Source organism: Motacilla alba, chromosome 12 (assembly GCF_015832195.1).
Source record: "Motacilla alba alba isolate MOTALB_02 chromosome 12, Motacilla_alba_V1.0_pri, whole genome shotgun sequence".
In the NCBI taxonomy this organism is placed as follows: domain Eukaryota; kingdom Metazoa; phylum Chordata; class Aves; order Passeriformes; family Motacillidae; genus Motacilla; species Motacilla alba.
In genome coordinates, this window is record NC_052027.1 from 16,848,071 (window position 1) to 16,861,140 (window position 13,070).

The 13,070-nt window shown below is 44.7% G+C and overlaps 1 protein-coding gene across 3 annotated transcripts in view; it reads left to right on the top strand.

Annotated features, from left to right (window-relative positions):
- Positions 1-13,070, top strand: part of RAD54L2 (RAD54 like 2) — a 68,899-nt gene that overhangs the window by 45,261 nt on the left and 10,568 nt on the right. For all 3 annotated transcript variants that reach the window (XM_038148847.1, XM_038148845.1, XM_038148846.1), the window contains 12 exons: positions 1,693-1,891; positions 3,292-3,431; positions 4,963-5,094; positions 5,806-6,038; positions 6,522-6,704; positions 6,986-7,119; positions 7,828-8,024; positions 8,551-8,893; positions 10,159-10,336; positions 10,821-11,072; positions 11,631-11,749; positions 12,056-12,171. In XM_038148847.1, coding sequence (XP_038004775.1) covers positions 1,693-1,891; positions 3,292-3,431; positions 4,963-5,094; positions 5,806-6,038; positions 6,522-6,704; positions 6,986-7,119; positions 7,828-8,024; positions 8,551-8,893; positions 10,159-10,336; positions 10,821-11,072; positions 11,631-11,749; positions 12,056-12,171 — 2,226 coding nt within the window. The remainder of the gene's footprint in view (positions 1-1,692; positions 1,892-3,291; positions 3,432-4,962; positions 5,095-5,805; positions 6,039-6,521; positions 6,705-6,985; positions 7,120-7,827; positions 8,025-8,550; positions 8,894-10,158; positions 10,337-10,820; positions 11,073-11,630; positions 11,750-12,055; positions 12,172-13,070) is intronic.

Sequence of the window (13,070 nt, forward strand, 5' to 3'; positions counted from 1 at the left end):
TGACTAAAATGTGTCTATAGCTCAAATAGCAAAGTTGTTGTCTGGGAAGCCTGAGAAGCTGGGTTTATTCCCAGCACAGTTCTCTGTCTGCAAGTGAGCTGATGGTTGATATCTGAGCTTGTAAGTCCAAACAGGCATGGTGGGACAACAGGGCTCCAAGACCTTGGTGTGGTAGGAGAGCTGCTGTGCTTGTAGCAGTGAACCCCTTTGCCTTTATCTTCATATGCATAACTCTCCTTGCATTCATCATGAGATCTGTTCCATCCTGTAAACTGTGGATACCTGGTTTTTCAGTATGTGTAGGGCTTGCAGAGACAGATATTCACAGAAATGTTTGAGCTGCTGTGCCGGTACGGTCCATGGTGGGCTGAGCTCTGGAGTCCTAAATCTGTTCTGACATAGACTTGCAGCAAATGCTGGGGTGGGTCTGGTGGGATGTCTGGAGAGGAAGTTTGCAAAGTTGGTGCTTTTGAACAAGGTGTGAATCTACTGCTTGTCATCTCAATTTTAAGATGTGATATGGGAGATGAGGTTAATTTAATGGGCATATCAACATGACAGCTGTAGGTGCAATGTGCTGTACTGAAGCATCCTTCATTTAAGCTCCCAGCATTTTGAGAAGGAATGATCTCTGTCTCCAGATCCCTCAGAGTCACAATGTGATGCTTGTTGGTTCTGTATTACTTCATCTGCCACATTCCTCTGCACTGATGTCTTCTTTCCTTCAAAGTTCTGTCTAAGTGTCATTTCAGTTCAGTCATTAGCTCAGATACACAATGTAAGCAAGAGAGCTGATTACAAGATGAAGTTCAGGGTATCTCTTTGCCTGACACAAGGGGACAAGATGCTTCAAAGAAGCTATTACAACGCTTGTCAGAAACAGTTTGCTTCAAGGGAAGCTTTTGAACAGAAACATTTCCTTTCTTTGCTCTGGAAGCATTAGCTTGGTCACTGGCAGGCTGTTGAAGAGCCAAGTGTCACATAGAACAAGGTGTCATTTCACATTGTGCTTTAGGAGTGGAATCAGGCACAAATGGAAGTCTGAAAATAGGAGAATGAAGAGAAAAAGGAATGCATGTGATTTATAATGTAGGAAGAATGTTGCCACTTACATTTTGTTTGACAAAAAGCTTGTTGGAAATTACCAATTAAGCCACGAGAGTGAAGCCTGGTGCTAAAACCACTGAGCTGCCTGCTGAGCCATGACCCAGTGTTTGAACCAGATAACCTTTTACATACTGTGTTCTGTTGACTTGGGAGATGGTTGCACAGGTGTCATAGATAGAAATTTCTGTCCTACTTGAATGATGTAAAACAAAGAAAAAGAGATTCAAGGTCCTGGTTTTAATCCGAGTTTATCAGGCCCTCATAGAAAAACAGACTCTTGGGATAGCAAGTGCTCCACATGGACCTAAATAATCTGCCTTGTTTTCTTGTCAAGACACTTTTGGGCTGTGTTGAGGGGTGTTGGTCTCAGCTTTCACTAGGGACACATCCTTCACTGTAAAACTTTTTAACTCCCTTTGACTGTCAGAAGGGACCCCAGTTTTGACCCTCAGAGTGACATGCTTGCAAATGAGCGAGGGTAGGGCTTGTCGGTTCCCATTCGGCCCAAACCCTGCTGATTGCTCATGGAAGAGCCAGCTGCCAGCCTGGCCCAGCTGTTCCCATGCCATGTTCTTCCCCTTGCAGACCAACCCCAGGAAGCCGTGTTCAGCGGTGACCATGCGGAGCACGCGGAGGATGGAGAATGGCAGCGCTCGACTTCAACTACCTCATCTCAGAGCGAGCGGGCAGAGCAACCCTTGCAGAACCAGCACAAGAGCCTGGCCTCTGAGGACACCAAAAAGAAGAGGGCTCAGAAACCGTCTCACATGCGGAGGAACATAAGGTAAGCAGCAGCAGCAGGACAGAAAGAGCTGGGGTCACATATGGTGGTGAAAACAGAATCTCTGCACTTTGCTTCTGAGCTACGTTGTGCCACTGCTGGCAAACCAGATGGTTTTTATTTTCCAAAACCTTAAGATTTCACCAGTGGGAGTAGAGTGATCTCAGACTGGAGAGCTGCATGTGGGTGCAGACTTGTTTGGTATTTCAGAAGAGTGAATATTTGGTTATGGACTATATTGCAAAAATCGTGTAATTGCTGCTGTCTTTTGAGAGATGTAATTGAAAAACAGTACCACCATTAAGTAAATACCAGTTTCAGATATTTGCTGAGGTGAATCCTATTGCAAACAGCCTAAAATACAGTCCTTTCCTGTACAATCCTGGGTACTTGTTGACAGGAATGCTGATGCTACGCCTAGCAGCTGAAATGTTGGAAGTCAGTTTCACCTGGATTTTATAAAGCAGTAGTTGTTTGGTTGTGTAATTCACCACATATTCTGGGACAGGTTGTGAGGTGGTAAATCACTAGGAAATTTTGCTCAAGGGAATTTTATAAGCTCAGAGGAGAACTAATGGAGCAGGAACTCCTGTGGCAGCAAGTGGCTCTCATGCCCTGTGCTGGTGGTCTTTGGTTCCTATTTAAGCTTGTGCAGATTGATTTTCTTAAAGCTGAAGGAATAAGCATTGAATAGGCCTTGAAAAATGGGACTTATTTAAGATGAAGGAGATGTCCATAAAGTGTGGGGTTGAGTGGTTTTAAAGGCTACTTTGAGGAAGATAGATTTTACCACTGCTTGTACTGCACCTCTGCTCTGGCAAAAGCACCTTCATTTCCAGGACTGGGCGTGTGACACTGAAGCAGGGGAAAAGCAACTTCTGGAAGTAAATAAAATTACCTATAAAGGAAAGGTGCTTTGAGGGAATGCCTTGAAACAACTGTTAAAACCATTAGAAATCCTAGCTCCTCAAAGTGCTGTCAGAAGAGAATCAAGGTGATCACTTTTGTGGGGGAATCGATGCATTTTCTTCCCATATATCTTCTTTGCATGAGTTAATGCATTTTGTGTTTATAAACTGTGTATCAATAAAAAACACCTTTTCAAGCAGAAGAACTGGTCTCTGGTAACCTAGTTTAGGTATGTGCTTACCCACTTACCTCTTTCCTCCTTTCATTACTTTGCTTCTGTTGAACTTTTGTCTTTTCCTTGAGTGATAGTAGTGTCATCTGTAGTGTTGAAATAGCTGTAGAATTTGCCCACATCCTTTGGGGGATGATGTTCCTACTCTGTGTGGCTGACAGAATACCTGGAGCTTGTCAGTCATCTTTGCAGCAGCTGTGTAGCTGTTCATATTTTTGGAAGAAATGGAGGGTAACCAAATCACGTTTGCTCCTGTGTTCAGAAAGCTGTTGCGTGAGGACCAACTGGAAGCTGTGACAAAGGCAGCCCAGCAGGAAGAGTTGGAGAGAAGGAAACGGCTTGAGCAGCAGCGGAAGGATTATCCAGCCTCTATACCAACTGTTCCCCTGGAGTTTCTTCCTGGTAAGCACTGGGAGATGCCAGCCAAAGCGAGAGTTTTAAGGATAGATGCTGAATGAAGAAGGTAGTGCCATGCTTGTCCATGACAGGACAAGAGGTAATGGTTTTGACCTAAAGGAAGATTCAGGCTAGACACAAGGAAGAAATGCTTTACAATGAGGGTGCTGAAACACTGGCACAGGTTATGCAGAGATGTGGTAAATGCCCCACTCCTGGAAACATTCGAGGTCAGGGTGGATTGGGCTTTGAGCACCCAGGTGTAGCTGAAGATATCCCTGTTTGGTGCAGAGGGGTTGGACTAGATGACCTTTGAAGGGTCCTTCCAACCCCAAACATTCTGTGATTCTTTGCTGTACTTGGACTTTCAAGTGTCAACTCTTGGAACAGCAGTTGCAAACCACTTGTAGGTTCAGTGTAGGCAGTTCCACTCCTGCCCTTGTTTTCTGTTAAGGATACAATGGCTGCTTGGTGAAAGGTGCCAGGTAATGTTTGTTGAAGATATTTTGACGCACATCAAGTGTGTGTAGGGGGATGCTGAGACAGATCTCTCTTGTATTTCCAGCTGGTATGGGAAATGCCAGATCCTGTTTGTCCTGGGAATGGTCTGGTAACACATGTGTCTGGTACTGGGGATAGTGGAACAATAGACTGGGTGCACATATGTTGGTGATGTAACCCTGGCCTTCCTTGCATGTTTTGGCAAGCAGTGAGTTACAGATAGTATAAATGGTTAAGCATCACTCATGTCACCTTGCATTGTTTCCCAGTCTGGATAATTTTGGTGATTTAGTTTATAGCACAGCTTCAAAAGGTGTAAAGGGCAGAGAAGTGCAGCTGGATGTTGGGCAAGGGTAAGGAATTCTTGAGTTGACCTTGCCTCTTGAAGAAATAGGTATTTTCCCTTATGTGCAAGTGTTAAAAACACTTTTACATGTGGGAGAAGGAATAAGAGCTGTTTAAAACACTTTGGCTTACACAGAGTAGGTTCAGCCCCAGAAGAACGTTGTTGCTTGCTGTGTCACTGCAGTGATGCTGTTTGGCCCCATTAGCCTCTCCTCCACATGGCAGCACTAAAAACATACAAACAAATGCTCTTGATCAGCGAAAGTTGTTTATGATATGTGGGATGTAATTATTACAGTGTCCCTACTAACAAAGAGCAGTTATTATCCCTTCTGCAGTTGGTACTTTCTCTGCTGGATGAAATACAGCTTTTACTGAGACCAAAAAAAAAAAAAAAAAAAGAGAAACAAAGGGCTTTAGCATGTTGCATGGTCAGTGTGCCCCAGTCAGGGCATGAAACAGAGGGTGCCATCAGCAATGGGCTATTGTTTCAGCATATTGAGAATGGAGGAGATTGTGACCCAGGAAGCTGAGTCATAGCAGGATTGTAGACAGTGAGAGTCTGTTATGGAAAATTCCAAGACTAAGTTATTGGAGCTAAAGTGGAAGGAAATACTGTCTGGTTTCTGAACAGTTTTGTCTCCTTCCCCATTATTATGAATTACTTATTGTTTGTAATATATGTTTGTAGAGGACATCGTTTTCAGAACAGCAGAGGCGACCCAGCTCCCCCCTCAGGTCCTGGCTGAGGAAGTGATCTGCCTCGACAGTACCAGCAGTGGCAGTGAAGATGATACTAAAGGAAAAAATAGCATTAAAGATGGTAAGTGACCAATTGCCTCAGCCTGCTCTTTTCACAATATACTGTTTATTCAGCCACAAGTCTGTTTTCATCTGGTCAGATGCTCCAGTGGTGAATCACTTCAGACTTTTGTAGGCCTATTGGTTTCCAATTGTACAGGCAGTTCTGGCCTGTGAGTCCTAAAATTACATTTATAAAATGGCCTGTCAGGCCTTCATGTGAACTTGTGTTTATTTCTGCTTTATAAATGCACTTAGTTTTGCCCAGTGCATTCCTGAACAATGCTTACAGGAGATGTGGCACCATTTGCTGTGTGTAAAAGGAGCATCTAAGTATTCAGATCTGCAGCTGGAAGTGGTTTTGTGTCCCTTGTCCCAAATGGATTCCTTGGTGATCCTTAGGCATTATATCAGTCAATAAAATTCATGTTTGTGCTTGGGAATTAAGAAAACATATGGAAGAGAATGTAAAACACTCCTAGAAATTGTCTCTTGTTCTCTTTTGATCAGCCCAAGTAAATGTTCCCTGAAACATTTGGAAGCCAGAGATGCTTTCATATGCTGGTCTGGGGGCATGGTGTGTGCCTGTATCATGCCTGCTTGTTCAGGCCAGGGTGGAATGGCAAAAGCTGGGGGTAGCCTTATTTCCTGATAGTTTTTATTTTCTTTCAGGATAAACCCTGATGTCAAGTTAACTTTGTCCTTATTCTCTCCTGTTTTATTTGCTTTGCAGAAGTGATTGAGCTGAGCTCAGGAGAGGATGATGCCCTCCAAATTGTGGACAGCAGTGACTCTGGCAATGAGGGGGAGGAGGATGGCAGTGAAGAGAGCAGTGGCTCTCATGTGAACGATGCCTTAAATCAGTCAGATGCTCTGGGGCAAGTCATTGTCAACATCAATCATCCACCAAATGAGGAGGACATTTTCCTGGCTCCCCAGCTTGCACGTGCAGTAAAACCTCATCAGGTAGGATTTCTTAGCCTTGAAAATGCAATGAAATCAGGCAAGCCTGCTTGGGAGTGTCAGCAGAACTACTTTGGTGAGCCCTGTGACCAATCTGGTTGTGGTGGTGACTGTTGTGGACAGTCAAATGATATAACTGAACTAGAGGATGGCTAGGGCTCTGTAAAACTTCAGCTGCTGTTACTATCAGACCTTTGTATATTTAGATTAACTTTTACAAAATAAAATTATATTTATAAACAAACTAATCAACCCCAATTCAGATCCTCTGGCTACAAATAATTTTATTTATTGATATATTCTCAAGAAATTCTATGAACATCTAAAAATACTGAGTTTCTGAACCTTCCCTAGATTAGAGTACTTATATGAACTTGAAACATGCCCTTTACATTTTCGTGGTCCTCATGCACTCTGTAAACACTTACCCATGTTGGGCTTTTTTGCCTGCCACCATTCTAACACTTTTTCTACTTTTCTGCCTAGATTGGTGGAATCCGATTCCTTTATGACAACTTGGTCGAGTCCTTGGAGAGATTTAAAACCAGCAGTGGGTTTGGGTGTATTTTAGCACATAGCATGGGCCTGGGTAAGACCATACAGGTCATCTCTTTCTTGGATGTACTTTTTCGGCACACGGAGGCAAAGACTGTTCTTGCCATTGTACCTGTAAGTAGCCACATGAAGGGCTGGCTGAGGGGCTTCCCTACACTGCTTCTTTCTTTGCATAGACAAGGTTGATTAGTGTCCCATCACTCATCAAGCTCTATCACATCCTTGCTGCTCTCTCCCCTCTATCATTCCCTGTGTTCCTAAATTTGCATGCTGTGCTTCCTAAACTGTGCTTCCATCTGGGCATGCTGGGTGTCATTCCCTAATCTCATTTCTGCTCTTAAAAATCCCAAGTGACTCAACTGGGTTTTTAATTCTTCCATGGGTAACTTTTTCAGGTGAATACGCTTCAAAACTGGCTAGCAGAGTTCAACATGTGGCTCCCAGCACCTGAAAACCTTCCTGCTGATTATAATTCCAAAGAGGTCCAGCCCCGCACCTTCAAAGTCCACATCCTGAATGATGAACACAAGTAGGTGACAGTAAAAGCTTTTCTGAGCTCTTGGTTCAGGGACCTCTGCTTCTTCCTGGGTCATTTTCCTTGCACGCATCCAGGGCAGTGCATTGGTCCTGGGGAGTTCTCAGTTCATTAGCTGTGTCTGTACACCTGCCTGTTGATGTCTTCACCTTCTGGGTGGGATATATTTGAATCTGCTGATGCTGCTTCAGCCATGTATTTACTGTTGGCCAGGATCTGATGTACTGTGGTGGACTGAGTGAAGACAATGTCTTGATCTGAACCAGTTCTGAGCAGGCTGGAAGGGAAGGAAGCCTGGGGGACAGGAGCATTGAAGGAGACAACAGGGGATAAACAACTGGAAGATTACAACCATATGCATTGGCAGCTAGTTCTGCAAGTGGTTTTTGCAGAGGCAGACTCCACAGCTCTATAAAAAGGAAACTCTTGAGTTTTATATGTTTTTGTGCATGACAAAGTTCTACACCTCAGTTCCTGTAAGGATTTGTCATTCTCAGTCCTGCTCCATGGCACATAAAAGGCTTTTTTTCCCCCTCTGTATCTGTTTCCTAAAGAAATTTCATTGTAAACCTCCATCTGGTTTGATGTGAGAAAAGTGTTTTAAAATACCCATTGAATGGGTATTTTATCTCAGCAGACTCCAATCCAGTGATTCAACCTGAAATTGGAGTAAAGCTTACAGTTTATTCGGTTGCTTTGCAGGACGACAGCTGCACGAGCAAAGGTGGTGAATGACTGGGTGACAGAAGGTGGTGTGCTGCTGATGGGATATGAGATGTACCGTCTCCTCTCACTGAAGAAGTCCTTTGCTACTGGCAGGAAGAAGAGAACAAAGAAACAAACTGGCCCCGTCATTATTGACTTGGATGAGGAAGACCGGCAGCAGGAGCTTCTGAAAGGTGGGAAGTCAGCCCTCAAGAGGGGACAGTGTAGCCCTGCTGTCCAGCTGGCTGTCAGCTGTGGCAGCACAGGGAAACAACCTGTAACTTGCTTTTAGTATCACTGACATGATAGAACTTTGCTGGGTGGGATTGTGTCTTTGGAGGCAGAAGGTTGTTGAGCTTTGTCTGAGTCTTTAATTTCTTGAAAGAGCTCTAAGTAAGTGTGGAATTCAGTACACTGAACTCTGGGATCTGTCATGGTGAGATTTGCCACTCTGATTTGATACAAGACACCCAACTTGATGCAATGCAGGTCACTGAACAGAAATCAAAGAACAGTCATGTATGCCCATTACCACATTTTGCTAAATCAGAACCACTGTCTAGTTAAATGTTATCTCCTGCATCAGCCTTGCTCTCCACACCCATGGATATTGCTTTTTGTCTTTCAGAAATATCCCTCTGTTGTGTAGCTGGTGACCTTATAAAACCAGAACTTTGTCTTACTCATTTCTAACTAACACTTAATGTCCCTTGTCCTCAGGGATTGAGAAGGCTCTGTCTCGCCCCGGCCCAGACGTGGTTATTTGTGACGAAGGACACCGGATAAAGAACTGCCATGCCAGCACTTCCCAGGCACTGAAGAACATCCGCTCGCGCCGGCGGGTGGTGCTGACGGGGTACCCGCTGCAGAACAACCTCATCGAGTACTGGTGCATGGTGGACTTTGTCCGGCCTGACTTCCTGGGCTCGCGGCAGGAGTTCAGCAACATGTTTGAGCGGCCCATCCTGAACGGGCAGTGCATTGACAGCACCCCCCAGGACGTGCGGCTGATGCGCTACCGCAGCCACGTGCTGCACAGCCTGCTGGAGGGCTTCGTGCAGCGGTGAGTCCACGGGCAGTTCTCAGGGGTGTCGTCCATGCAAACAAGCTCCTTCATCACAAGTTACCTGGCTTGTTTGCTGAGTTTATGCAGTGCAACTAAATCTTGATGCCTTATAGAATAATGGAATTGTTTAGGTTGGAAAAGACCTGTAAGATCATCAAGTCCAACTGCTAACCCAGCACAGCCATCATTAAAGCTTTTCCCCAGGTGCCACACCTACGAGTCTTTTAAATCTCTCCAGGACTGGTGACTCCACCACTTCCTTGAACAGCCTGTTCCAATGTCTGACCACCCTTTCCATGAAGAAGCTTTTTCTGATATCCAATCTAAACCTCCCCAGCACAATATGAGGCCATTTTCTCTTATCCTGCCACTGTTACCTGGGGGAAGAGACTGTTCCCTACCTGGATATAACCTACTTTTAGGTAGTTGTGAAGAGAGAGAGGTCCCCCCAAAACCTCCTTTAGTGCAGGCTGAGCCCCCTCAGCTGTTACTCATCAGTCTTGTACTCCAGACCCTTCCACAGCTCTGTTGCTTGAATCTGGACACATTCCAGCAGCTCACTGTCTTGTAATGAACAAGACACTGGTTCAAAATAGAACCCAGGATTTAAGGTAGGGGCTCAGCAATGCTGAGTACAGGGAGAGGTTCACTGCCCTGGCCTGCTGGCCACACTGAAAACTTGGTTTGCTTTGGTACCACAGAATCTGATGACAGAGAACTACACCTCTAACTGCCCTAGAGTGACTTCAGGTTTATTTTGATGGCTTAATAGCCAGTTTGGATGTGTGCTGTGACATCTTTATCTTAGAATCTGAAAGTGTTTCGTGAAAAGTGTTAAGGAAAGTCACAGTGACTCCACCACTCTGGAAACAAATCAGCATTTTTTTTCTCAGATGAGGATTCTAGGAGGCTGGTCTGGAGTGTCTTAATCATTGGCAGAGCTGAAAATAGATTTTATGTCTTATTTCTGGTTTTCAGCAACCATGGAAAACAGGACTTTCATCAGCCTCTTAACTCTGTGACCTGAGCTAGAAGATTGTAATGTTTGAGATCTTTGTAATTGTGTTTACAATTGGTATTTGGCTGCAGGGAGAGTATCTCAGAAGTGTCATGCATTAGAGAAACATACAATTTAGAGGTGCTTCTCCCTGCAGCTGGGTGGGCAAGAAGTCAAAATCTTTCCCTACAGGCAGCCACAGGGAGATCATAATGGGAAATTCCCTTCCCCGATATTTATCTCACTCTTCTTATTTCCTCCACAGGCGAGGCCACAACGTGCTGAAGGTTCAGCTCCCGTCTAAGGAAGAACACGTCATTCTGGTACGTCTGTCCAAGATCCAGCGAGCCCTTTACACGGAGTTCATGAACCGCTTCCGGGATGCAGGCAACAGCGGCTGGCTGGGGCTGAACCCTCTCAAAGCTTTCTGTGTCTGTTGTAAGGTACGTTTTGGCAGAAGATGCAAAGAAAAATTCTGATCTGTTGGGGAAAGGAGAATGTAAGTCAGAAGAGGAGGTAAAAGTGTGGTTGGCCAGGGACATCATCTCTCCCCAGAGTGCTCTGCAGTGGTTCAACGGTGTTGTTATCTTTGCTTTCAGAACTGGGATGCAGGCATGTTAAATGTCTCTTTCAAACTGTGCAAGAAACCTGCTGGCATCAGCTGAAACAATCTGAGCTGATACCTTAAACTGCATGACTGTACCTGCTTAGTGCAAACAGGCAGCTTCCTCTGCCTTTGTGCTGTGTGGAGTGCACAGTGACCTCCTGGTTTGTCCTCAAGGAAAGAATTGGACATGTTTAAAGATATGAGAGCCAGAAGAAGTATTAGTTTTTTCCTTTGAATAACTGTGGGAGCTTTCAGGTCACAATCATTGGCAAGCAGCAGACCAGTGCAGGTCTAACCACTTCCTTTCTTTATCTCTTCAGATTTGGAACCATCCAGATGTGTTGTATGAAGCTCTGCAAAAGGAGAATCTGGCAAACGAGCAGGATTTGGATGTGGATGACCTTAGCACAGCAAGCACTAATTCCCGCTGCCAGCCTCAGGGAATTAAAGTTAAGACAGAAAGTAATGCTTTGGCATCACCAGTTGGAGAAGCTACTAACAGCAAGTTCCTCCAGAGTGTTGGCTTCAACCCTTTCCAGGAGAGAGCAAATCAGGTCGTAACTTATGAGTGGGTGAGTGTCACTGCTGGAAAACTCTTCATTTGGAGAGTCTGAAAGATTGAACAGTTTTCTGAAGCAGAGCAAAGAGAAGACTCTTCTGTTTGAGTTGTGGGTTTCTCCTATGTTCTCTTTACCACAGAGCATCTTGATAAGCAGATCTGCGTGGTGCTAGGAGGGGTTTGTGACTCTCAGGAGGTAGAAGTGCAGGCAGCACTCTCATGTCATTGTTCTCATCTGACCAAAAAGGCTGTGGACTTTGTTATTCTAAATAAAGGTGTTAGGGTGAAGTTTGATCTAAATAAGAGGGTGGTAAATCTGCAAGGATGGAGGAAAGCTCTTGAGATGAAAGAGTCATGCGAGGTTAAGAGGACACTCAGTCATAGAAGTTTGTCATTTGGAGCTTCTGGAATGGGAGGTAGCAGTAGTAGTTGGGAGTAACATGGTCACCTCAAGCAACTGGATGTAAATAACCTCGTTGCCATGATTTATTTCTCTCACCTTGAGACAGGGTTGTTGAACTAAACAGGGAGTGAGCAATTCCACCTGTAATAGTCTCCTATTTTTTGGTAGGCCAAAGACATCTTGTGTGATTACCAGACGGGAGTCCTGGAGAACTCACCCAAGATGGTGTTACTTTTCCACCTAATTGAGGAAAGTGTGAAGCTTGGAGACAAGATCTTGGTCTTCAGGTAAGCAGAGTATCACCAACTGATCCTATAGTCATTAAATACTGGAGTAGTTGGATCCCCCCTGGTACTAGGGGGTTTTTACAGAGGATGAATAGTGTGGCAGTTCCCCTTTTCTCCTTTGTTGCATTAATGAGGATTTTTATCTGTGGATTTTATACTTCTGCCACTGTCACATTTACTGGTGAGGGGTGTGATGCACAAACAGGGTTTGACAACCATCAGCACTGTCACGGTTGGGGGAAGGTTCTGATACTCCACTTCTGCTGCTGGGGGACTTTTTCCTGAACAGAGATCTTGGTTTTGCAGCCAGAGCTTGTCCACCTTATCTGTCATTGAAGAGTTTTTGGCAAAGAGACCGATGCCGAGTCCTCCAGGCTCAGATGGAGGAGTTCATAACTGGGTCCGAAACATCAACTACTACAGTGAGTGCATCCAGTCCTCCTCTCTTTTGTTGTAACACTGATCATGTGAAGGACTAATTCCTGAAAGTTGCCCACCATCTTCTTTTAGTTGTCTTTGGGAGTGAAAATGCTCTGCTGAAGCATTCTTCTGAGGAACCTCTTTTAGGCTATTCTTACTTTAGTTGTTTTGGAAGTCAATGTCAGTTGGATAGCAGCTAAGCAGTTATTTCCAAATCCTCTTTTGACATCTTACTTAGAAGATGTTAGACATCTTTGACATCTCACTTACACACTACTGCTTTTTTTAAGTTGCAAAAGATACTTTTTGCTTCCTGTTGGCTATTTGCTATATCTTGCTTCCAAAACCAGAATCACTGTGGAATGCTTTCACTTGCTCAAGGCTGTGTTCCTCTCCCTTATTCCCCAGCTTTAAATCTTTTTCTGGTATGGATTGTTGCTTTGTGTGGCTACTTTGAGGGCCAGGACTGAGAAGAGTGGTGGATACGGTGTTCCTGATTTTTGCAGAGCTGCCAGAAGCAAGCTGCTGCTCAGGAACAGAGACATGACACCCCCTGCACTCCTTAACACCAGCACTCTGTGTGCTCAGGCCTAGTTTCTGGGGGTTTGCCAAAGCCTTTACAATTTTGCTTTCTCTTGATTCCTGGAGCTTCCTGCATACATGAGGCCTTTGTCCCTGTTGTTCCTGCTTGCTGTCCACCTTGCCTAAAGCAGAGCCTTAAAAGGCTAGATGTATTGTAGTGCTCCTAGGCCTGGCCTTGATGAGCTTGAGTAATGTTTACTTGATCTTTCAGTTGATCAAGTCCCAGCCTGTCTGGCTGCATTACACCTGCCTTTTTGGGCTTATTACAGATACAGAGTGGTCCAGTTGAGATCCTGGAGTACATGACTTGAATTGGTTT